At 35.1% G+C, this 25,133-nt stretch overlaps 1 protein-coding gene across 1 annotated transcript in view; it reads right to left on the bottom strand.

Annotated features, from left to right (window-relative positions):
* Positions 1-937: 937 nt before the first annotated feature.
* LOC144547385 (alliin lyase-like) overlaps positions 938-25,133 on the bottom strand; it is a 43,986-nt gene continuing 19,790 nt past the window's right edge. The window contains exons 2-5 of the mRNA XM_078296015.1: positions 3,582-3,873; positions 2,965-3,245; positions 2,455-2,741; positions 938-1,324 (exon numbers count right to left, since the gene is read on the bottom strand). Coding sequence (XP_078152141.1) covers positions 1,101-1,324; positions 2,455-2,741; positions 2,965-3,245; positions 3,582-3,873 — 1,084 coding nt within the window. The 3' untranslated portion in view covers positions 938-1,100. The remainder of the gene's footprint in view (positions 1,325-2,454; positions 2,742-2,964; positions 3,246-3,581; positions 3,874-25,133) is intronic.

Here is a 25,133-nt window from a genome sequence, read left to right as displayed (position 1 = left end):
CCATGAAGCATTTAAATGACTTGTTGCATGGGCCTTCGCTTAATTTTCTCATATTTAAATGGTTTCATTTTCTTTAAGCCCATTTATACTTTCAAATCAGAAAAAGCAATCACTATAATATGAAGCCTAGATCCCAGATTTGTAGAGAGATGAATAGCATTGGAATAGTTTGTTTCCTATGTTATGCTGTTATGCACTGCCACTGATACTCCGTTTGGTTATTTTCATTTCATGTTATTAATGCACTTCAGTTTCTTTTCTGAATTCACTTTAATATTAGTTAAAAAAATCAATTTTACTGTTTGAGAAATGTGAAATATCAAATTAATTCTCCAGAAAAAGATTCCAAAAACAAAATCAAGAGTATAGGGTTTGAAAATTAATCTGAGTCTTGAAGAGTAGATCTTAATTAAACTCCGACAATAAAGATAGGGATTCAAAACTGCTACCCATCTAAAAATAGAGATTTAAAACTTCACCTGTGTAAATTTTTTGAAATCGGACTAAAGTCACAAAACAAATGATATCATCATTATAAGTCGTTCATGACCATTGGCAACGTTATTTGCGTTGAATCTGGGCTAAAACCTGTGGATTTTAAACTGGCTAGATATATGGTATAAATACATGATGAAGCACATTTTTGAAGTCTCAAGAGTCAAGACAACATTATTACGAAATCATGCATTGAAATAATGATCGTTTGATCATGTGACTTTATTTGTCTCTGTTATAATGTGTCGTTGATACCCATGTGTATTTCAGATAGATATATGCATTGATTTCACACGGCTGTACAAGTATATACTTCTACGATCGAACTCCTGACAATACAATACTACAATGATAAAAATACAAATATAATTACAACAACAATTTTCTTCAAAAAAAAAATCCTGCTATTAGTGAACAATTTCTTTTTGCCCCTTTTCCTTTAACATCGTTATATCTTATGGACATTTTGAGGATTACATATATGGCAGTATAAGATCTTATGATCAACACAGTTGATCAGAGCATACTATGGTATCTTATAAATTAAACCTTGTTGATTGCACAAATTTGATAATAAAAATTTGAAAATAATCATTGTATTATCATCAGAAGGAACTGATCTTGTCAGGATTCTCTTTAGAGGATGCAAGAAGAGGCTTCAACTTTTGTAGAAGCATTTCAAAATAGTCGTCTGTCTTGAGAAGGCTCAATCGGGTGTAACGCTTGCTGGCTTCAAAAATGTCACCACCACGTGAAAGTATACCGCCTTTTGTTAGTACCTCGGCACAATCCACATCTTCTTCATTCTCACATTTCAACCAAGCATAAGCTGTATACATGTATTTGAAAGGTATAACAAAATTGTTCTTTTTGTAACTGTAGAGAAATTCAAGGAAAATATTTGGTTTGTTCGTATTCATACCACAAGTTGTTGGAAACAATTACTAACTGAGGAGGGTTCAAATGCCTCCATTTTGTGTGCCTTCATCGTGCCTCCGTTTTTAAAAGCTTTAATAATTTAAAATTTAAATCTTAAAATTCAAAATAAAATAGTTTGATATGTACTACATCATTTTATTTATGCACGTGTAAAAAATTATGGCATTTCAACTTTGTTTGGTTGTCATCTTGAGCTCGTAAAAATGTATACTAATGTGAATAATTTCTAAATGTTGATTTTTCGACTTATTGATTCATATAAAAGAAAAATCAAAATGTGACAATTTTTTATGGACACAGAGAAAATTACATGAATCACATCTAATGGTTTTATTTTGACGTTTAAGTTTTAAACTTTGAGTTATTTAAGTTTTTAAAAATAGAGACATGATAAAGGTACAAAAAATAGAGGCATTTGAATCCCCGTCTTAATAATCTAACATCACCAAAATAACTTCCAAAAAAACGGTTCACTGATTAGCAGAACAAATGTCTCAACTTTTAAGGTGGTGGTGGAAACCATATGCTGAACCTGTTTCACTATGGGCCACCTGTGTTAAAAAGAACGGCCGAGGTCCAATAATGGTAAAAGATTCCCTATTAGAGCATCTCCAATCCAACAATTGAAATTAATTGCTAAATTAGCAATTATGAAAATTTTAAAAATTAAGCAATCCACTCTTACATTGGTGCAATCAACCAAACAATTGAGAATTAAACATTTGACCAATAAGAATTAAACATTTGGCCAACTCATTTTTAGAAAAGAATTTCGTATTAAGCAATTCTTTCTAACAATTGCTAAATAAGCAATAGCCATACAACCCAGCAATTACAAAAACAATTGACACATCAGCATAAGTAATTCATAAGCAATTACTGTTGGAGATGCTCTTAGGTACCGGGGAGGATCTGAATTCTGATTTGACAACCATTTTCCATCTCTAGAAAGATGATGCGTTTCCCATATCATTTAGGAAATAGGAGCGAAAAGAGAGAATGCAAAAATGAAAAACAAACCTGGAGAGGGATCTCTGATTTTTTCAAAATAGGTGCAATACTGTGGAGACAACTGTTGAAGTGAGAAACGACTCGAAGAGTTAACAAGTGCTTGCAACCTCTGCCATCTTTTTCTCAGTTTGTCAAATCCAAATTTGAAAATATCCCCGTCACCACCAATATTGGCCAACATAACCTTGACAATTTTAAGCATTCTCAGTTGTGTGTCCCGTGACATACCCATGCTATTTAACTGCATGTATTGTAATACCTTCTTGTACACATTCTCATCCTTTATAAATGCCCACCTGGAAGTAGATTGAACAAATAAACTAATTAAATTATTTTTGTTTGGAGAATTTGCTTAAGGCGAGAAATTTTTGGTACACAACTAGTACTACATTCAGTTCTTGAGGAAATTAATGTTAACATATACTTTTCTAGTGCTGGTACGAGACATAATTTTGTAATAGTAACCTGTTATATATACATGCACCAAATATAACTGAGAGGAAGAGATGTTGAACATACCCGAACCGACTGCTTGCATGGCCAGAGACTTTCGAAATAGTAAAGATCATGACATCTCCATCTACTGGTGCCGGTATGGCAGTGAAGTGGGGCCAATAGTATGCATGATCATAGATAACAGATGAGTGGTCAAGAACTGAATCATACAATAAACAATCAGGATTGTTTGGGGATGTCACAAACTCGATGAAGTTTGTTTTGTTAGAATTGGTCCATTTCGAGGTTACCCCTTTCCACTCGTACTCTCGGCCATTAAATAGTTCTGTCTGCACTTTGTACAACTGAAATAATTTTTGCTTTTGTTAATACATGATCTTTTGTAAGGATAAACTAATATGTACATGCATTTACTTGATTAGACAAAATGTAAATTTTTATGTGATGTTATTGATAAATTGTAAAGTTTATATCATCATCATCATCATCATCATCATTATTATTATTATTATCATAGTCATTCTTGTTATTCGTTTTTGAAATGTAACAATGTGGGCACTACGACATGTTTTGCACTTGCATTGATGTAGGCATATGAGAATCGGAACATAGAGGTATTAATTAACTATTACGAAAATTTAGCACAACCTAAATTAATCAATGAAGTCAATAGTCAATACCCCGTAATAAGGAGGAGTAGCAACCACACTGGCAGCTGAGCTTGCGTTCTCAGGCGAGAGGGCATATACCAAGGCATTGACAAGCTGAGTTGACCCTGAACCAAACACGAGGTACTTATCACGTGTGATAGCATTTCCAACAGCTGCATGGAGGAACCGAATGTGTTTCTCAAGCTCAACAGACTGGAATTTGTTGGTGGTGTCATAGCTCATCCTGTGCCACCCTGAAAAAACCACTGCACTCTCAGATGCATGCGACATCCAGTATGGCTCCAAGAATAATGGGTCTCCACTGTTATAAATGCATAATAATTATCCTTAATTAGTGTTATCTTTAGACTTGTGATATCAAACTAATAAATCAAGTCAAAGTTATAAAAAATTACAACATCATTCATAAATATATCAAATGTCTTATTTTTTGACATACATTCTAAACAATAAAACTAAAATTCCGCAAGTTATTTAACTGAAAATATTAAGATCTCAAAAAAAAAAAAAAAAAAAGATTGATCACCTCCTGTGGGAGGTGGTCGGGTTGTTAGTGCAGGCTGCATTTATGGGAGGCGGTTGGAGTAGTTTTGAAAAAAAATTGAGGATATTTTTGTTAAAATCTTTTTCTTTTAGGATATTAATAAAAAAATCAGTGGTTGTTGTGCTTAGCGCCTTAGCCTATCAAAGTCTAGCTGGTGACCCACTGAATTTTCAAATACTTTTTGATGTTTTGCATGTTTTTCAGTTGATCCACTGTACATGGGGCTATTGTCACAATTAGTTCGACGCATAGTAACAATATTTGCGAATAAAACGTTTTTTTTGATATTTTCGCATCGAACAATGAATAATTCGTTTGACCGTACTTTTATCGTATAATTCGTGTGTTTTACCAATTTTACGAACTATTTGCGTTTTATTGGATAAAATTCGTCGCTCTGCGCTGGCTGACTGTGCTGATCTCATTTCTGTGGTAGCGGACCCCACAAAAAGTTGAATTTTTTTCATAAACCATAATTGAAAAATGGATTCTTAGGGAACCAATATGATTACAACTTTTTTTTCAAAAACCATAAGAACCGTGGGAATGTCACGGTCTGGCATTTTTTTTTTCCAGACCGTGTGCTTCTCACGGTCTTGCCAAAATTTTTTTATTTTTTTTATTTTTTTTTTAAAAAAAACAGATTTTTTTTTTCAGACCGTGGGGTTCCCACGGTCTCAATTTTTTTTTTTTTTTTTTTTTTTTTATAAAACAGAATTTTTTTTAATTTTTTTTTTGTATTAAAATATTAGAAATGTTGAATATGTTTCTTTGAAAATAGATGAAATACAATATAATTTGATTTATTAGAAATACTGCAATAAATAATCCGGATCAATATTTTTCAGTTCGGATTTTTCGCGGCTGTAAGAAAAATTAATATATTTATTTATGTGTTATTAGAAAAAAATAAAAATGCTTAGATTCTGAGTTATTGATCCCGATTCAAAAGTCACTTCTAGGTAATCCAGAAAATATTGTGATCCCTCTAGGACATTTAATTTATAAAAAGTTATATCTATTTTGAGAATTCTTTTTGAATAACAATTATTAAATAACTTAAAAGTTATTATTATTTTCAAAAATAGATACAACTTTTCATAAATTAAATTTACTAGAAAGATCACAATATTTTCTGGATTACCTAGAAATGACTTTTGAACCGGGATCAATAACTCAGAATCTAAGCATTTTTATTTTTTTCTAATAACACATAAATAAATATATTAATTTTTCTTACAGCCGCGAAAAATCCGACCTGAAAAATATTGATCCGGATTATTTATTGCAGTATTTCTAATAAATCAAATTATATTGTATTTCATCTATTTTCAAAGAAACATATTCAACATTCCTAATATTTTAATACAAAAAATTAAAAAATTAAAAAAAATTCCGTTTTATAAAAAAAAAAATTGAGACCGTGGGAACCCCACGGTCTGAAAAAAAAATCTGTTTTTTTTAAAAAAAAAAAAAAAAAAAAATTTGGCAAGACCGTGAGAAGCACACGGTCTTGGAAAAAAAAAAAATGCCAGACCGTGAGGTTCCCACGGTTCTTATGGTTTTTGAAAAAAAAGTTGTAATCATATTGGTTCCCTAAGAATCCATTTTTCAATTATGGTTTATGAAAAAAACTCCAAAAAGTTAGCTATTTCTTCATTATTTGTGATTTCGTGTAGCAGCAAGGTCCACCATGTGGTGTGGCATGATTTTGGCAAAAAAGTTGGCAGAGACATTTATAATTTGAATTTTTGATGAGCCACGTGGGTGGTAGAAAGGAAAGTTATAAGGTGGACTCATACCCACGTGGATCTACTTATCGTGCCAAGTTAAAACTAACGTTTCGGATCTACTAATTGTAAAAGGTTCCCTGATAAATGGAGAGAATGTGCCAAATTTTTTATTTATATTATAATTCCAACATTAATAAACTTAAACACTCCAGTTTCTGAGGAATTCTAAAAATTCCCAGGGCATCAAATCTCTCTATTGCTCTAAAGATTAGGGTTGCCAATTAACCCTGCGACTTTAGTCTAGAGGCCTCCCAATAGATTAGCGATCCCATTTTTTTTTTTTTTTTTTTTTTTTATGTGGCACATATTAGCACAGAGGAAATGAGTTGGCACATATTTCAAGGAACATCCCGTTTTATTTAAAAAAAACAATTTTAATAAAATTTATGTATAAAAAAAAATAGAGCCGCTATTTCATCGGGAGGCTCCTAGACTGAGGTCTCAGGATTAATTGGCGATCCTCAATCTTTGAGGCTGCAAAGATGTTTGACCCACATTTTAATCATAATATTATGACATGTATGTTTCTGTCAGTGTATTTTGCATATTTAAAACTAATTAACATATTTAAAAATGGTCCTAGTAGCAATGCCAGATCCTTGTGAATTGGCATTTTATTTAGCTATTTTATGTGTAAACAAAGTTTTTAGTATTAGGTACCCGAACGTTACCACTATTTTAGTCCATAACAAAATTTATTAAGCATTAGGTCCGGAGAACGTTCCCACTATTTGAGTAAGTTGAACTAACAACATTTATTACTAATCCAAAGTCATCCAATCAGGCAATATATATATAACCTAGGTCATTTAATGATATTAACTTGCTTTTGTAATTATTATATTTCTATCCAGCTCTCTCTTATCTGTCTCCCTAGATCTGTTCGATATTTCTTTTAGTAGAGTTGAAGGCCGAACAAAATTTGGCCAGAGATTTTTAATACGAGCAATATCTTTGATCTTTATATGTAGAATATTATATTATATTTGACACTAAATTAATAACTAATTCTCATGTAAAAGAAAGAAAGATGTAATACATATCACCTATTCTAAGTAAATTATTTAATTACCCATGTCCAGCTACTCGTACGGCTACTCTTAATTAACTACAGAGTTCCAATTAGATCTGGTGTGCCTGAGTTTCAAGAATCATTCAACATCATTCTGAATTTTCTGATGCAGTCACAATTGCAAAAACACAAAAGAAAGAGTATCAAAATTTAAATTTAAGTTTTAAATTAATTCTTTCTAATTTAAGATTTTGTACTATGTACTATTTTTTTAGGCATTGTTTTTAAAAATGTATAAAATCCAAGGTATTAAATAGCGATTATAGCGGCATAGCGGGGAGACAAAAAAAAATAGCTATTGCGAATAGCGTAGCTATAGCAGAAGCTATCATACATAGCGTTTTTTTTTTTTTCAAATTTTATATTCTATATTTCTACTAATTATCAACATAATCAATATTGAAAAATTGAGGTAACTACTAATCTAAGTCTATATTTTTTATCAATTGTGCAAATAAGAAAGAAAAAAGAAGGATTAAAAAGTAACATTATTTAATAATTCATACTTCAGAGTATTACATATTAATAGACGAAGAACAATTAATTTTATAAGATAAATGAAGTAGTCAGTACACATATTTAAACATTTAATATTTTTCTCTCTTCCCCTTGTGACTCAAAATTAGATTTTAGCAGCCGCCATCCAACTTCTCCCTTCTCTCCATTCAATCTCATTCTTTCTATTTCTTGTAGTTTTTATTCTCGATACAACATCTTCCCTTTCTCTCGGTTCTATCTTCTCGAGTGGAGAGGAGAACGAGAGAGAGGGGAGGGACTGAGGCCGAGCGGTATCGTCAGAGCTTGTAGCGTAGAGTCTCTATCTCGATTATAGTGTGACGGTGAGTACACCTGATCGTTGTCAGAGCGCGGCGACGGTCGAAGAAACGGATCCGGTCGTGGACTGAGATGGCTTTAGGGTGATCAACATCTCGATTGGAGCGTGATGGTGAGTAGATCCAGTCGTTGTCAGAGCACGCTGGCGGTCGAAGAAGCAGATCCGGTCGTGAAGCGAGATGACGTTAGGGTGATCAACATCTCGATTGGAGCGCGGTAGTGAGTAGATCAGGTCATTCTCGGAGTGCAGCGGCGGTCGAAGAATCGAATCTGGTCGTGGAACTAGATGAAGATTATAGTATTAGAATAATTATAATAGATTATAATATTATAGTAGTTTAAAGATTTTTGAGAATAAAAGAGTAGATTTAGAAATTACGGTCATTGTAAATATGTTTTTTTTATCAATGAAATTGTTAGTAGGCATTTAAAGCCACTAATTAAAAAAAGTAATAATCAAAATAAGTTTTCAATTGAAATGAACGATAATAATTTTACAAATGAATACTATACGAAGAGCAATTAAAAGGAAGAATTAATATTTGAATATTTCTTGATATAAAATGAGAAAATAAGTCACAAATAAAAATAGAAGCACATAGTTTGGTTTAGTATACTTATCTTAGAAGACCATGTAGTATTAGAAATAGGAATAGAAGTACATAAGTCCATATAAATTGCAAAAAAAGAGCTCATGTAACACAGCGGTAGCAATGGAGTGTCGCGCATAGCGGTAATAGCGGTCAGCTATTACAGCTATATCGGTCGTAGCTGAGTTAGCACACTTTTATCTCATAGCTTAGTATTTATGGTCCGAAAAAGCTATAGCGTTGCCATAGCTAGCTATTTAGAACAATGATAAAATCTCATATTTAGAGTTTATTTTGTTGTATTTTCATTTTTTAATAGAATGTTATTCATGTTACTAATAATATGTGATACTTTTTCTTTGGCATTGTTCATGTAAATGTATGAAGCCTCATATCTATAGTTTTTTTGTTATATTTTTATTTTTTTAGTTCAAATATTATTCATGTAAATGTTTTCATTTTGAAATTTAATTTAGCGGTTTTGGTATTTAGATTTAGGTTATGCAGTAAAATATATGACACTCGCTAATATTTAGTTTAGTATTTTATCAAAAATTTAGTTGTGTTTTTATTTTGAGAATTTAAAAAAAGAAATATCAGAATTGTCAAAAATCCTGGTGGTTGGAGTATTTTAAAAATAAAAAATGGAGGGCATTTGTGGAACTTTTTAATTGAGGATATTACTAAAATCAAGTGATGTAAGTTCTTTTTGTTTCAGTTCCAGCAACGTTTTATTTTATTTCAATATAACTTTATCCTTGGGCTTTTTTTTTTTTTTTTTTTAATGTCTGAATATGTTAAATCAAACATAATCTCTTTGTTCGATTTGTTTTTTTTTTTATAACATTCTTTGTTTTATCATTTCATTCGAGCTACACTATTTTGGTTCATTTGAAATCCCAACGTACATTTTTGGTCTAATTTTGTTCTTTTAAGATGTTCTTTATTTTTTTATGTCTAGTGAAGAGAGAATTTCAACGCATTTCTGCCTTGTTCACACTCTTTATTAGCTTGATTGTGGATATCTGAGTATGTCGAGCTCATTGAATCACTCCACTGGCACTCTACCGCACCAAATATTTTGAGTTCGAAAGTGACGAGTATTTGCGTGATGGTTTTAATTACCTGATCAGGCAACCTACTGCACTGAGTTCTTCGAGCTCGAAAATGACGGTGAATTATTTCAAATGTGTTGTGATTTTTACTTAAAATGTTTTCATAAAATCTAAACAAAATGGATAAGAGAATAAAAAATTAAATATTAATTTCATCAATAAGATGCAAAACCCTTATCTTGTTTTACCTTTCTTATTTCGACGACGAAAACTATTGTATTTTTGTGTGTGTATTTTTTCTCTCAATTTCTCTATTTTTTGTTTACGCTTTTCTGTTGATTTTTATCTCTCCACTCAATTTCTTTATTTTAATTTGACGCATTGTACCGCATTATATCGCAATTATATAGTAATATATGAAAGGGTTTTTTTTTTCAGCACAATAAGTTAAGTGGAGAGATTTAATACAACTAATATTGAATAAGCAAATGGATAAATGCATAAGAGAACTTTTCATTTCGCATTTCATTGTTTGGAGGGAACGATGCATGAGGAAATTTCAAGACAGAAACTAATCAATATTCAGAACTGATGTTGTAGTACTGAGATGTGATAGTAATATACATTAGAGATATTACTGGATATACAATGTGAGAGATAGTTAAAAATGCAAGGGTAGTAGGTAGGAGATGATTAGTGGAGATAGACATATATAATGTAATGTAATGACACACTATCAATACATGCAAGATCATCTCTTTCATAAAATGTTATAAGATGTTAATAATCTGAAGAAATAAAATGACTGATTTGATGAAGAGTCTTATTTTCAGGATTTTGTTTCTGCTTATTTTCTATTTTTGATTTACAGGATTTGCTTTTTTATTTATTTTCTATTATTAAAAAAAAGACAGAGGTCTAATCTAAAAACTTTCATTTAATTGTTCCGAATACATTTGAATTATCTTTTTCAAAAAATTGCTAACAGGCCTTAGTTCGAGACCTTAACTTTGTACTCTTTACAGTTCTAATATACAAATGGGACTTGATCCTCATTTTTCTTTTAAAAGAAAAATGAGGATATTTACATGCATGATGCTGCCAAACTTCCTAATGATCAGGAATCACGACTAACTACTAATTAATAGCTATCCAAGTTGCTTCCAAGAATATTAGACAAATAATATTGACTTGCATTTGTAATTAATTTAATACCATGGATTAATTGAGTTAGCTAGCGCGAAATGTGCTGCACGTGTGATATTAAGCATGAACCGACAATGGATCCAACTATATAGAACGTGTGGCCAGTTATGTTACAAGTACGTAGTTCTCAAGTACCCACACGTTCTTGAATGGGTAATGTTGCTTCCTATATTGTAAACACTAGCAACATAATTTGCTGCATGTTTTTATGCCGCACAAAACTCATTGTTTGGAGAAAAAATAGTAATTCATTAAATCATGTACAGATATTTTTATATTCGTTTAAATTTTCTATTTTCATTATAATTTTACATAGGTGGGTACCGATTGCATTTCAATAGTGGCACATAACAACATTATTAATTAGTTGTTGCAAAAATTTAATTTGGAGTTTCATTTGGTAAAGTGAAATATTAGTCTCTACTTGGCAGCAGCTACCAAAATTTTTAAAAAAGGAATATTAGCCTCATTCTAAGTTGTACACATACCACTATATTTCAAAATTCCATTTAAACTCAGATTCTAATTACCTATTGTGTCCTCCAAAATATCACTGTGCTGAGTTCTCTTTCAATCTCCAATTCTACCCTCTTCCTTTTATCTCAACAATGGAGTTTATATTGGGGCAGCAGATCTGAGAGCCACCGCTCGAATATATGGTCACTTGTTAATTTGTCAAATAATTTCACACTTTAATTGACATCCTAACAGTTATAAACAACAAGTAACCACTTAAATTGACATCTTAACACACTCTAAAAATTTAAATCGCATCCTAGAGAAGACAGACAGTGGAGAGCCGGAGAGTCAATTGAAAGAACTTATCAGGAGAGAGGAGACAGAGCGAAGAGCGTCGAGTAGAGACAGACGGGTGTCGTATCGTGTTGAGAGAGAGACCGAGCGGAGGTTTTTTTTTTTTTTTTTGTTTTGGCTGCGCATTCAGAAGGGAAGAAAACCTAAAAGTTTAAAACGTATCTCTTATGTATCCCTGCTGTATCCCTACCTTACAAGCCGTATTAGAGTGGAAATGATACGCCACGTACTCCGATACACCAACTGGTGTATCGAACACGTATCAGACGTATCCACTTCCGATGGCGATACGCATCCAATACGGGTACGGGACCCTACATAAGGTATCAGAGTAACATAGATTGCCACTGATACAGTGATGAGATCAATTTTCCAAAATCCATATTTTCTTTAGTAATGCTAGTCAAATGGTTTCAAGCCCTGTTTCAATCCAGCTTTGTTGGCACATGGGACACCTATCAGTCTGGTAGTTTAAATTACTGCGCCTCATAACCTCTCTGGTTAGCAATTTGTCCTTTAAGAGGAGGAATAGGAAGATCTTTGTTGAGCTTGGGATAGGTACTGACCAGACATATCTGAATTTCCATTTTTCAAGCCCAATTCCTGCCAATGTTTTGTAGGCTGACGCAGCACTATATCTCCTGCTTGGAGTTGCACTCCACAGCAACTCATCCGAGGAGTCTTCTAATTCAGGTAGGGTGTATGGAGTTGGCAAAGAGGCTACAACATCAGCCAGAGACCAAGCATGGTTTTGTTGTCTACTGCCCAAATTAGCAATAGGTTCAGGGCCCCAACTGTCATACCAGTAAGAAATTCTATGGCCATCACCTATTGACCACTTCATGAACGCAAGGAAGATGTGCCTTATAGTGATCAACTGGTTCCAAAAGAAAGAGCCTCTATTAGACCACAGTAAAGGGCCTTTTCTATAATTTCCTTGCCAACAAATTATAATCAACCATGAGGTCCACATAGAAGATTTATCATTGTAACATTTCCACCACCACCTAAGGAGCAATGAAATGTTCCTAAGGCGAAGATCCGAGAGACCCATGCCCCCCATGTAACAGGTGTGCATACAAGCCCCTAGTTGCATAGAGAGATAATTCTATTGTGATGATATGTATTTCTCCACAAAAGTCTTTGTCTTGCTTTATCTATCCTTGCAGTGACCCACTGTGGCAGTAGGAAGCAAATCATATAGTACGTCGGGATAGTAGACAACACCGATTGCACCAGTTCTTTTCTACCCCCTACTGAGAAGTTTTGACTACCACCCATCGAGTCTTTTCTCAATCTTTTCCACCAGTGGTAAGTACATTTGTTTGGTTGGTTTCCAAATTGTGAGTGGCATGCCCATATAGGGGTGTTCAAACGGTCGGTTCGGTTTAAACCGAACTAAAATAATCAAATCGAACTTAAAACCGAAGTTTGAAAATCCAACCGAACCGACCGAACTAAAATAGCAAACCGAATTAAAACCGAACCATTTAAACCGATTTAAACTTCGGTTTGTTCGGTTGAACCGAACTTTCTCAAAAATCAAAACTCAATACATCTATAATACTCAATTTAAACTTTGGTTTTGATTAATGAACCAATTTAAACTTCGGTTTTGATTAATGAACCAAAATAATACTAGAAGTCTTGACCCTATCAATAAAATCGGTCGGTTCAGTTTAATCGGTTTTGAGAAATCAAAACCGAACCGAACCGAACCATTTAAACCGAACCAAGTCACAAAATCAACCGAACCGAACCAATTCAACCGAACCCGAACCATTTAAACCGAATCTTACCGGTTCGGTTCAAAACCAAATAAACCGAACCATTTGAACACCCCTATGCCCATATAGGTAATCGGAAAGTTAGACCTGTTGCATCCCAGAACCGCTTGTATCCAGTCCATATCCATATGAGGAATGTTTATGGGGATAAAAGTGCTTTTACTGAAGTTCACCCTTAGACCCGATTCCTTTGAAAACAGTATGAGTATGAGTTTGAACATGATCAGTGTGGTGATATTAGCACTAGCAATGATTGCCGTGTCGTCGGCGTACTACAGCTCTATGATTGACTCGGATAGTTTGGTTGACAGTGGTGTGTCCAGCAGGTTATTGGCTGCCTGTACCATCCTTTGAAAAGTGTCCACTACAATATTGAACAACATTAGTGAAAGCGAGTCCCCTTGACGGAGCCCCTGCTTATGAAGAAAAGCCTCAGAAGCTTCACCATTAATGTATACCCTGGAGGAGGAAGCTGACCAGATTTCTGAGATCCAAGTTAACCACCTATTTGGGAATCCTCTAGTCCTCATGACCCGAATCAAATATGCCCACTCAATCGAGTCAAACGCCTTCTTAAAATCAATTTTTGCGAAGACGGTTTACCATTGTGATTTATGGTGTGGTTGCAAAATTCTCCGAAATTTGTCGGCCGTGCACAAAGGCCGTTTGCTTCGGCGAGATTAAATCCGGGAGCACTAACCTGGGCCTATTGGTTAGGATTTTAGATAGGAGTTTTGGAATTAATCAATGTACTATCAGAAGGAACTGATCTTGCCAAGATTGACAACTTTAATTGGAGTGTTGTATTAGGGTTGTAAATGCCCTATTATCTTATCATAGCTCTAGAGTGCTCCAAACACTACAGTGTTGTATTATGGTTGCAAAAATGCCTTATTATCTTGCCAGTTGGAGACACTACTAGTGCTCTAAATACCTTCAATTGGAATGTTGTATTAGGGTTGTAAATGCCCTATACTGCTATATAGTGACACTACTAGAGTACTCCAAAAATCTTCATTTGGATTGTTGTATGAGGGTTGTAAGTGTCCTATTATCTTGCCAACTAGAGATTCAACTAGAGTGCTACAAATACCTTTAATTTGAGTGTTTTATTAGGGTTGTAAATGCCCTATTATATATCCATTTAGAGACACAACTAGAGTTCTCCAAACACCTTCAATTGGAGTGTTGTACTATGGTTTGCTATATAGAGACACTACAAAAGTTCTATAATCACCTTCAATTGGAGTATTGTATTAGTGTTGTAAATGCCATATTATTTTGCCATCTGGACACACTACTAAAGTTCTCCAAACACCTTCAATTGGAATGTTGAATTAGGGTTGTAAATGCCCTATTATCTTTTCATCTGGAGACACTACTAGAGTGCTCCAATCACCTTCAATAGGAGTGTTGTATTACGGTTGTTAGTTCCCTATTATCTTGCCATCGGGAGACACTACTAGAGTTCTCCAAAAACCTTTAATTGGAGTGTTGTATTAGGATTGTAAATCCCTTATTATCTTGCCATCTGCAGACACAACTAGAGAGCTCCAAACACCATCAATTGGAGTGTTTTATTAGGGTTGTAAATTCCCTATTATCTTGCCATCTGGAGACACTGCTAGAGTGCTCCAAACACATTCAATTGAAGTGTTGTCTTAGGGTTGTAAATGCCCAATTTTCTAGCAATCTAAAGACACTACTAGAGTGCTCCAAACACCTTCAATTGGAGTGTCTTATTAGGGTTGTAAATGCGCTATTATCTTGTCATATAAAGTCACTACTCAAGTGCTCCAAACACCTTCAATTGGAGTGTGGTTTTAGGGTTGTAAATGCCCTATTATCTTGCTATGTAGAGTGACTACTAGAGTACTTCAAATGCCTTCAATTGGAGTGTTGTATTAGGGATGTAAATGTCCTATTAACTTGCCGTCTGGAAACACTACTAGAGTGCTCCAAGCATCTTCAATTGCGTTGTTTTATTAGGGTTGCAAATTCCTTATTATCTTGTCATATGGAATCACTACTCGAGTGCTCCGAACACATTTAATTGGAGTGTTGTATTAGGTTTGTAAATGCCCTATTATCTTGCCATTTGCAAACACTACTAGAGAGCTCCAAACACCTTCAATTGGAGTGTTTTATTAGGGTTGTAAATGCCCTATTATCTTGTCATATAGAGTCACTACTAGAGTGCTCCAAACACCTTCAATTGGAGTGTCTTATTAGAGTTTTGAATGACCCCTTATCTTGTCATATAGAGTCAATACTCAAGTGCTCCAAACACCCTCAATTGGAGTATCGTATTTGGGTTGTAAATGCCCTATTATCTTGTTATATAGTCACTACTAGAGTGCTTCGAACGCCTTCAATTGGAGTGTTGTATTCGGGTTGTAAATACCCTATTATCTTGCTAAATAGAGACACTACTAGAATGCTCTAGACACCTTCAATTGGAGTCTTGTATTAGGGATGTAGATGCCCTATTATCTTGCTATATAGAGACACTACTAGAGTGCTCCAAACGCATACAATTGGAGTGTTGTATTAGGGTTGTAAATGCCCTATTATTTTGCTATCCCGAGACATTACTAGAATGCTCCAAACATCTTCAATTGGAGCGTCGTATTAGGGTTGTAAATGACCTATTATCTTGCTATATAGAGTCACTACTAGAGTGCTTCGAACGCCTTCAATTGGAGTGTTGTATTAGGGTTGTAAATGCCCAATTTTCTAGCAATCTAAAGAGACTACTAGAGTGCTCCAAACACCTTCATTTGCACTGTTGTATGAGGGTTGTAAATGTGCTATTATCTTGTTATATAAAGTCACTACTCAAGTGCTCCAAAGACCTTCAATTAGAGTGTGGTTTTAGGGTTGTAAATGCCCTATTATCTTGCCATCTGTAGACACTACTAGAGAGCAGTGCCCCAAATATCTTCAATTGGAGCGTTGTATTAGGGTTGTAAATGACCTATTATCTTGCTATATAGTCACTACTAGAGTGCTTCAAACTCCTTCAATTGGAGTGTTGTATTAGGGTTGTAAATGCCCTATTATATATCCATTTAGACACACAACTAGAGTTCTCCAAACACCTTCAATTGGAGTATTATTATGGTTTGCTATATAGAGACACTACAAAAGTTCTACAAACACCTTCAATTGGAGTGTTGTATTAGTGTTGTAAATGTCATATTATCTTGCCATCTGGACACACTACTAAAGTTCTCCAAACACCTTCAATTGGAATGTTGAATTAGGGTTATAAATGCCCTATTATCTTGCCATATGGAGACACTACTAGAGTGCTCCAATCAACTTCAATAGGAGTGTTGTATTACTGTTGTTAGTTCCCTATGATCTTGCCATCTAGAGATACTACTAGAGTTCTCCAAAAACCTTTAATTGGAGTTTTGTATTAGGATTGTAAATCCCTTATTATCTTGTATTAGGGATGTAGATGCCCAATTATCTTGCTATATAGAGACACTACTAGAGTGCTTCGAACGCCTTCAATTGGAGTGTTGTATTAGGGTTGTAAATGCCCTTTTAGCAATCTAAAGACACTACTAGCGTGCTCCAAACACCTTCAATTGGAGTGTTGTATGAGGGTTGTAAATGCCCAATTATTTGGCCAACATTCCAATTGAAGGTGTTTGAATCTTTAGTTGGCCAAATAACAAGGCATTTATAACCCTAATACAACACTCCAATTGTAGACGTTTGGATCACTCTAGAGCACTCTAGTAGTGTCTCTATATAGCAAGATAATTGGGCATCTACATCCCTAATACAAGACTCCAATTGAAGGTGTCTAGAGCACTCTAGTAGTATCTCTATATAGCAAGATAATAGGGCATTTACAACCCTAATACAACACTCCAATTGAAGGTGTTCGAAGCACTCTAGTAGTGACTATATAGCAAGATAATATGGCATTTACAACCCAAATACGATACTCCAATTGAAGGTGTTTGGAGCACTTGAGTATTGACTCTATATGACAAGATAAGGGGACATTCAAAACCCTAATAAGACACTCCAATTGAAGGTGTTTGGAGCAATCTAGTAGTGACTCTATATGACAAGATAATAGGGCATCTGCAACCCTAATAAAACACTCAAATTGAAGGTGTTTGGAGCTCTCTAGTAGTGTCTGCAGATGACAAGATAATAAGGCATTTACAAACCTAATACAACACTCCAATTGAATGTGTTTGGAGCACTCGAGTAGTGATTCCATATGACAAGATAATAAGGCATTTGCAACCCTAATAAAATAACGCAATTGAAGATGCTTGGAGCACTCCAGTAGTGTTTCCCGATGGCAAGATAATAGCACATTTACATCCCTAATACAACACTCCAATTGAAGGCGTTTGAAGCACTCTAGTTGTGACTCTACATAGCATGATAATAGGGCATTACAACCCTAAAACCAACACTCTATTTGAAGGTGTTTGGAGCACTCTAGTAGTGACTCTATATGACAAGATAATATGGCATTTTCATCCCTAATAAAACACTCCAAGTGAAGGTGTTTGGAGCTCTCTAGTAGTGTCTGCATATGGCAAGATAATATGGCAGTTACAAACCAAACACAACACTCCAATTGAATGTGTTTGGAGCACTCGAGTAGTGATTCCATATGACAAGATAATAAGGCATTTGCAACCCTAATAAAATAACGCAATTGAAGATGCTTGGAGCACTCCAGTAGTGTTTCCCGATGGCAAGATAATAGCACATTTACATCCCTAATACAACACTCCAATTGAAGGCGTTTGAAGCACTCTAGTTGTGACTCTACATAGCATGATAATAGGGCATTACAACCCTAAAACCAAACTCCAATTGAAGGTGTTTGGAGCACTTGAGTAGTGACTCTATATGACAAGATAATAGTGCATTTAGAACCCTAATAAGATACTCCAATTGAAGGTGTTTGGAGCACTCTAGTGGTGTCTGTAGATTGCTAGATAATTGGGCATTTACAACCCTAATTCAACACTCCAATTGAAGGTGTTAGGAGCACCCTAGTAGTGTCTTTAGATGGCACGATAATATGGCATTTACAACTATAATAAAACACTCCAATTGAAGGTGCATGAGGCACTCTAGTAGTGTCTCTATATGACAAGATAATTGGGCATTTACAACCCCAATACAACACTCCAATTGAAGATTTTTGCAACACTCTAGTAGTGACTCTATATGGCAAAATATGACATTTACAATCCTAATACAAAACACTAATTGAATGTTTTTGGAGAACTCTAGTAGTGTCTCCAGATGGGAAGATAATAGGGAACTTACAACCCTAATACAACACTCCAATTGATAGTGCTTGGCGCAATCTAGTAGTGTCTCTATATAGCAAGATAATAGGGCATCTACATCCTAAAACCAGTGTTATCAGAACCGGACCGGACCGGTCGGTTCAATCGAAAAAAATCAGAACCGGTCACCTGTCTGGTTCGGTTATCATAAAGGACCGTGTCTGCTGTTAAACCAGTCAAAATCGATTAAACCGGACGGGTTTCATTAAAAAACCAACGATCAGACCAACAAATAAAATGGTTCAAAACAGATTTATTCCCCCGAAGATTTTTGGAGACCTTTTCCTGCGTGACCTGAACGAACCCTTCCCGACCTCTCATACAGTCCTTAGCCTCCGACCACCACCGACCTCAACCCTCTCTTTCCTAACATCTGCCATTAATCCCACCAGGCTACCACCACGACCACCACCTCAGCCCTCTTCTTCTTGACCTCTCCAACTGCTCCTACCACCACCCGCCTCAACCTTTCTAGCAACTAAATCGCTAATGCCTTACTCTAGGTATCAATGGTTGTAAAACGGCTGATCGAGAATATTGCGGTGTTGTTTGATTGGATACGGTACTTCTTTTGAAAAGAGACGAGAGAGGAGGAAGGATGAGGGTTTGATGTGCTTTCAAGGTAAGAACTGTGCTGAGTTTGGAGAATTTTAAGGGCGATGGCAGACTGATTAGATGAAATTAGAGTTGAGATTTGAGATTCAAAGATAATTTTTCTTCCCAAAAAAATTGAACTTTAGTAATTAGTTTTATTGATACGCAGAGAATACTGATAAGAATCAGGGTGGGTATGTGTTGCATTTCTTGTCCTTTCATTCTTAATGTACTAGTGGCATTAAACTCTTAATTGAGTTTCTTTTAGCCTAATCGACAATAAATTGATAAGTATTAGTAAATTTCTTACATATGAGCTACAATAGTTAAAGCTTTTGATTATATTGAGTACATGGCCTGATTGATTCCACCGAATAAAATAAACTATTTGTGCAAATTAGGATAATGTTTGTCGTGAATAAGTATGATTTTTTTTATTGTAGTTGAAACTTGTAAATAAAATGCATGTATTATTTACACAAATGAAAGTCGATGTATGTTAGATAGAATAATAATATGTTTCTGCCTTGTACATAAGTTAGTTTTTCAGTTTCTTACACACTATTTTTTGTTTTACATTTCTCCCATGTCAGTTACAAAATTTCACTTATCAGTTATATTGCCTTTGTTAGATTTAGATAGAAAAATAAATAATCAGTTAGACTTTTGATTATAAACTATAATTGTTTTAAAAAAATAGTGGTTGAACCTGTTGACCCACCGGTTCAACCAGTGAACCATTGACCCGGAGTTATACCGGGTCGAAGTCTGGTCCGGTTCTGATAACATTGCCTAAAACAACACTCCAATTGAAGGTGTATGAAGCACTCTATTATTGTCTTTTATATGGCATGATAATAGGTCATTTACAACTCTAATACCATACTCCAATTGAAGGTGTTTGGAGCACTCTAGTAGTGACTCTATATGACAAGATAATATGGCATTTTCATCCCTAATAAAACACTCCAAGTGAAGGTGTTTGGAGCTCTCTAGTAGTGTCTGCATATGGCAAGATAATATGGCAGTTACAAACCAAACACAACACTCCAATTGAATGTGTTTGGAGCACTAGAGTAGTGACTTCATATGACAAGATCATAAGGCATTTGGAACCCTAATAAAACAACGCAATTGAAGATGTTTGGAGCACTCTAGTAGTGGTTCCGGATGGCAAGATAATAGGACATTTACATCCCTAATGCAACACTCCAATTGAAGGCGTTTGAAGCACTCTAGTAGTGACTCTACATAACAAGATAATAGGGCATTTACAACCCTAAAACCAAACTCCAATTGAAGGTGTTTGGAGCACTTGAGTATTGACTCTATATAATAAGATAAGGGCATTCAAAACCCTAATAAAACACTCCAATTGAACGTGTTTGGAGCACTCTAGTATTGTATTTAGATTGCTAGATAATCGGGCATTTACAACCCTAATACAACACTCCAATTGAAGGTGTTTGGAGCATTCTAGTAGTGTCTCCAGATGGCAAGATAATATGGCATTTACAACCCTAATAAAAGACTCCAATTGAAGGTGTTTGGTGCTCTCTAGTAGTGTCTGCAGATGGCAAGATAATAGGGCATTTACAATCCTAATACAACACTCCAATTGAAGGTTTTTGGAGAACTCTAGTAGTGTCTCTAGATGGCAAGATAATAGGGAACTAACAACCCTAATACAACACTTCTATTGAAGGTGATTGGAGCACTCTAGTATTGTCTCCAGATGGCAAGAAAATAGGGAGCATTTACAACCCTAATACAACACTGCAATTGAAGATGTTTCGTGCACTCTAGTAGTGTATAGGGCATTTACAACACTCCAATTGTTGGTTTTTGAAGTACTCTTGTAGTGTCTCTTGATGGAAAGATAATATGACATTTACTTCTCTAATACAACACTCTATTTGAAGGTGTTTGGAGCACTCTAGTAGTGTCTCCATATAGCCAGATAATAGGGCATTTACAACCCTAATAAAGCAATCCAATTAAAGGTGTTTAGAGCACTCTAATAGTGTCTCCATTTGACAAGATAATAGATCATTTACAACCCTAATTCAATATTCCAATTGAAGGTGTTTGGAGCACTCTAGTAGTATCTCCAAATGGTAAGGTAATATGGCATTTACAATGCTAATAAAATGCTCCAATCGAAGATACTTGGAGAACTCTTGTAGTTTCTCTATATGGCGAGATAATAGGGCATTGACAACCCTAATAAAACACACCAATTGAAGGTGTTTGGAGCACTCCAGTTGGGTCTCTTGATGGCAAGAAAATAGGGCATTTACAACCCTAATACAACATTCCAATTGAAGGTGTTTGGAGCACTCTAGTTGTGTCACGAGATGGCAAGATAATAGGGCATTTACAACCCTAATACAACACAACAATTGAAGGTGTTTGCAATGCTCTAGCAGTGTCTCCAGATGGCAATAAAATAGGGCATTTGCAACGCTAATACAACACTCTAATTGAAGGTGTTTGGAGAACTCTAGTAGAGTCTCTATATAGCAAGATAATAGGACACTTGTAACTGTAATACAACACTCCAATTGAAGGTGTTTGAAGCACTCTAGTAGTGTCTCTATATGTTGAGATAATAAGGCATTAACAATCGTAACACAACACTCCAATAGAAGGTGTTTGGAGCACTCTAGTTGTGTCTCTTGATGGCAGGATAATAAGGCAGTTACAACGGTAATAAAACACTCCAATAGGTGTTTGGAGAACTCTAGTAGTGTCTCTATATGGCAAGATAATATGACAATTAGAACTCCAATAAAACACTAAAATTGAAGTTGTTTTGGGCACTCTAGTTGTGCCTCTAGATGGGAAGATAATATGGCATTTACAACCCTAATACAACACTCCAATTAAAGGTGTTTGGAGCACACTAGTAGTGGCTCCATATGGCAAGATAATAGTGGATACACAACCCTAATACAACAGTCGAATTGAAGGTGCTCGGAGCACCCTTTTATAACTCTATATAGCGAGATAATAGGGCATTTATATCCCTAATACAACACTCCAATTGAAGCTGCTTTGAGCACTCTAAAAATGTCTCTATATGCACTGAGAAGAGGTCATATACAACCCTAATACAACACTCCAATTAAAGGTGTTTAGTGCACTCTAGCAGTGACTCTATATAGAAAGATAATAGGGCATTTACAAAACTAGTACAATTCTCCACTTGAAACTATTTGGAGCACTCTATTAGTGTCTCTAGATGGCAAGATAATAGGGTGCTTACAACCCAAATACAATACTCCAAATGAATGTGTTTGGAGCACACTAGTAGTGACCTTATATAGTAAGATAATAGGCATTTACAACCCTAGTAAAACACTCCAACAGAAGGTGTTTGGAGCACTCTAGTAGTGTCTCTCTATATGTCAAGCTAATAGGGCATTTCCAACCCCAATAAAACTCTCCAATTGAAGCTTTTGGAGCACTCTATTAGTGTCTCCAGATGACAAGATAATAGGGTATTTACAACCCTAATACAACACTCCACTTGGCAAGATAATAGGGCATTTACAACCCTAATACAACACTCCAATTGAAGGATTTTGGAGCACTGGAGTAATGTCTCCAGTTGGCCCGCTAATAGGGCACTTTTAACCCTAATACAACACTACAATTAAAGGTGTTCCAAGCACTCTAGTAATATCTCTAGTTGGCAAGATAATGGGGAATTTACAACCCTAATACAACACTACACTTGAAGGTGTTTGGAGAACAATAGTATTGTCTCCAGGTCACGAGATAATTGGGCATTTACAACCCAAATATAACACTCTAATTGTAGGTGTTTGGAGCACTCTAGTAGTGTCTCTAGATGGCAAGATATTAGGGAATTTGCAACCCTAATACAACACTCCAATTGAAGGTGTTTGCAGCACTCTAGTAGTGTCTCTAGATGGAAAAATAATATGATATTTACAACTCTAATACAACACTCCAATTGAATGTGCTTGGAGCACTCTAGTAGTGTCTATATATAGTGAGATAATAGGGCATTTACAACCCTAATACAAGACTCCAATTGAAGGTGTTTGGAGTACTCTAGTAGGGTCTTTATATGACAAGATAATTGGGCATTTACAACCCTAATAAAACACTCCAATTGAAGGTGTTTGGACCACTCTAGTTGTGTCTCTAGATGGCAAGATAATAGGGCAGTTACAACCGTAATACAACACTCCAATTGAAGGTGTTTGTAGCACTCTAGTTGTGTCAGTTGGCCAGATAATAGGACACTTACAACCTTAATACAACACTCCAATTGAAGGTGTTTTGAGCACTCTAGTAATGTCTTCAGATGGCAAGATAATAAGGCATTTATAACCCTAATACAACACTCCAATTGATGATATTTTGAGCACTCAAGTAGTGTCTCTTTATAGCAAGATAATTGAACATTTACAACCCTAATACAACACTCCAATTGAAGGTGTTTGGAGCACTCTAGTAATGTCTCTAGATTGCGAGATAATAGGATATTTACAATCCTAATACAACACTCTAATTGGGGAACATACTTTGTTAAATCATTTCTTTGAGTTTGATTTTGTAAAACATTTTTATTTTTGAGTTCATAAAACCATCCATCTGGTCCTTTGAAATAAGTTTTGTTTTACCCTTTTGGATTAAATGTGTTCCTATCACTATTTTGAAAATTTTTGTTCTTATAATTTTTATGATTATACATATACCTAAATGCATGATTTGGTTTAGCATTTGAGGTTTGAGAGGTATTCCCTTTGTTCGACTCCTTTTGCAAGGAAGTATTACCCTTTTTGGTAAAAAATTGATAAGTAGAATACTTATCACAACTAAAATTAAGTTTAAAATTTTTGTTGTTTGAAGTTTGAGTATGTTCCCCTTTTCCTTTCGGGCCTTGTATGTGGTTAGATTCAAATGAGGATTGACCCTTCTCGAATCCAAGACCAATTTTATCCATTTTGCGATAAGATTGGCCATTGATCAAACTATCCACATAGTAAGGATCTAGACTAGTGACATTTGAAAATTCACTAGGAGACCTTAATGCCCTATTTTCGGTGTCTAAGGTTTGAACTTTAACCTTTAATATGCCTATTTCACCTATGTACAATGTTTTTAAATTCTTAATTTTACATTCTAACATGTCATTTTTAGCAATCAATTTTTGAATAATACCTTCATTTTCAACCAAGATTCTATTGGACTCATCAATGAGAGATTGCCACCTAGGTTCATTATCATATCGTGTTAGAATCTCATTTGTGAAATTGCTTGTATCATTGGTTTCTAACCGATTGGTACACAAGTCATGTTTGGTCTCATCAATTGAATCATTATATTCTTCACCACCTTCTTCCTCATCGGTCAATTCATCTTCGGTATCAAGATCATTAAGACCAAAATTTAAATGTACCTCATTATCGAAGCTAGTTGAGGCTTCAATTTCATCACCTTCCTTGTTGATGTTCCTTGATTTGACAAGGTCTTTAAGGAATTCTATGGTTGTCTCATCGGTGATATTCTTGCTTGCAATAATCGAGTCGACGTCAATTGCCGAGAGACCTTCATCTACACTTGCCATCAATGCAAAGTTTGTCTCTTGTTCATTTTCCGACTCTGTGTCGGATTGCTCCACCTCGCTCTCATTCGAGAATAAGGCTTGCAAGGCTTTAGCCTTTTTCTTGGCCTTATACCCGTCCAATTGGAAGCAAGTTTGAGTGGTATGCCCTTTTCTATGACATGCGAAGCACATCACTCTTTTGTTCTTCTCTTCTCGTTCCTTGTTGTAATTTCTTTCGAGATCTAGCATGTCTTGAAACATTTTGGATAGGAGAAGGGTGTTTTTGGAGGTTTCATGATCAATTTTGTTTATAAATTGATCATTTGAGAGACAAGTGTTTGAGG

Source organism: Carex rostrata, chromosome 31 (genome assembly GCF_964058835.1).
Source record: "Carex rostrata chromosome 31, lpCarRost1.2, whole genome shotgun sequence".
Classification (NCBI taxonomy): Eukaryota; Viridiplantae; Streptophyta; class Magnoliopsida; order Poales; family Cyperaceae; genus Carex; species Carex rostrata.
The sequence above is the reverse complement of the archived record's forward strand: the minus strand, read 5'-3'. Positions and strand labels throughout refer to the sequence as shown.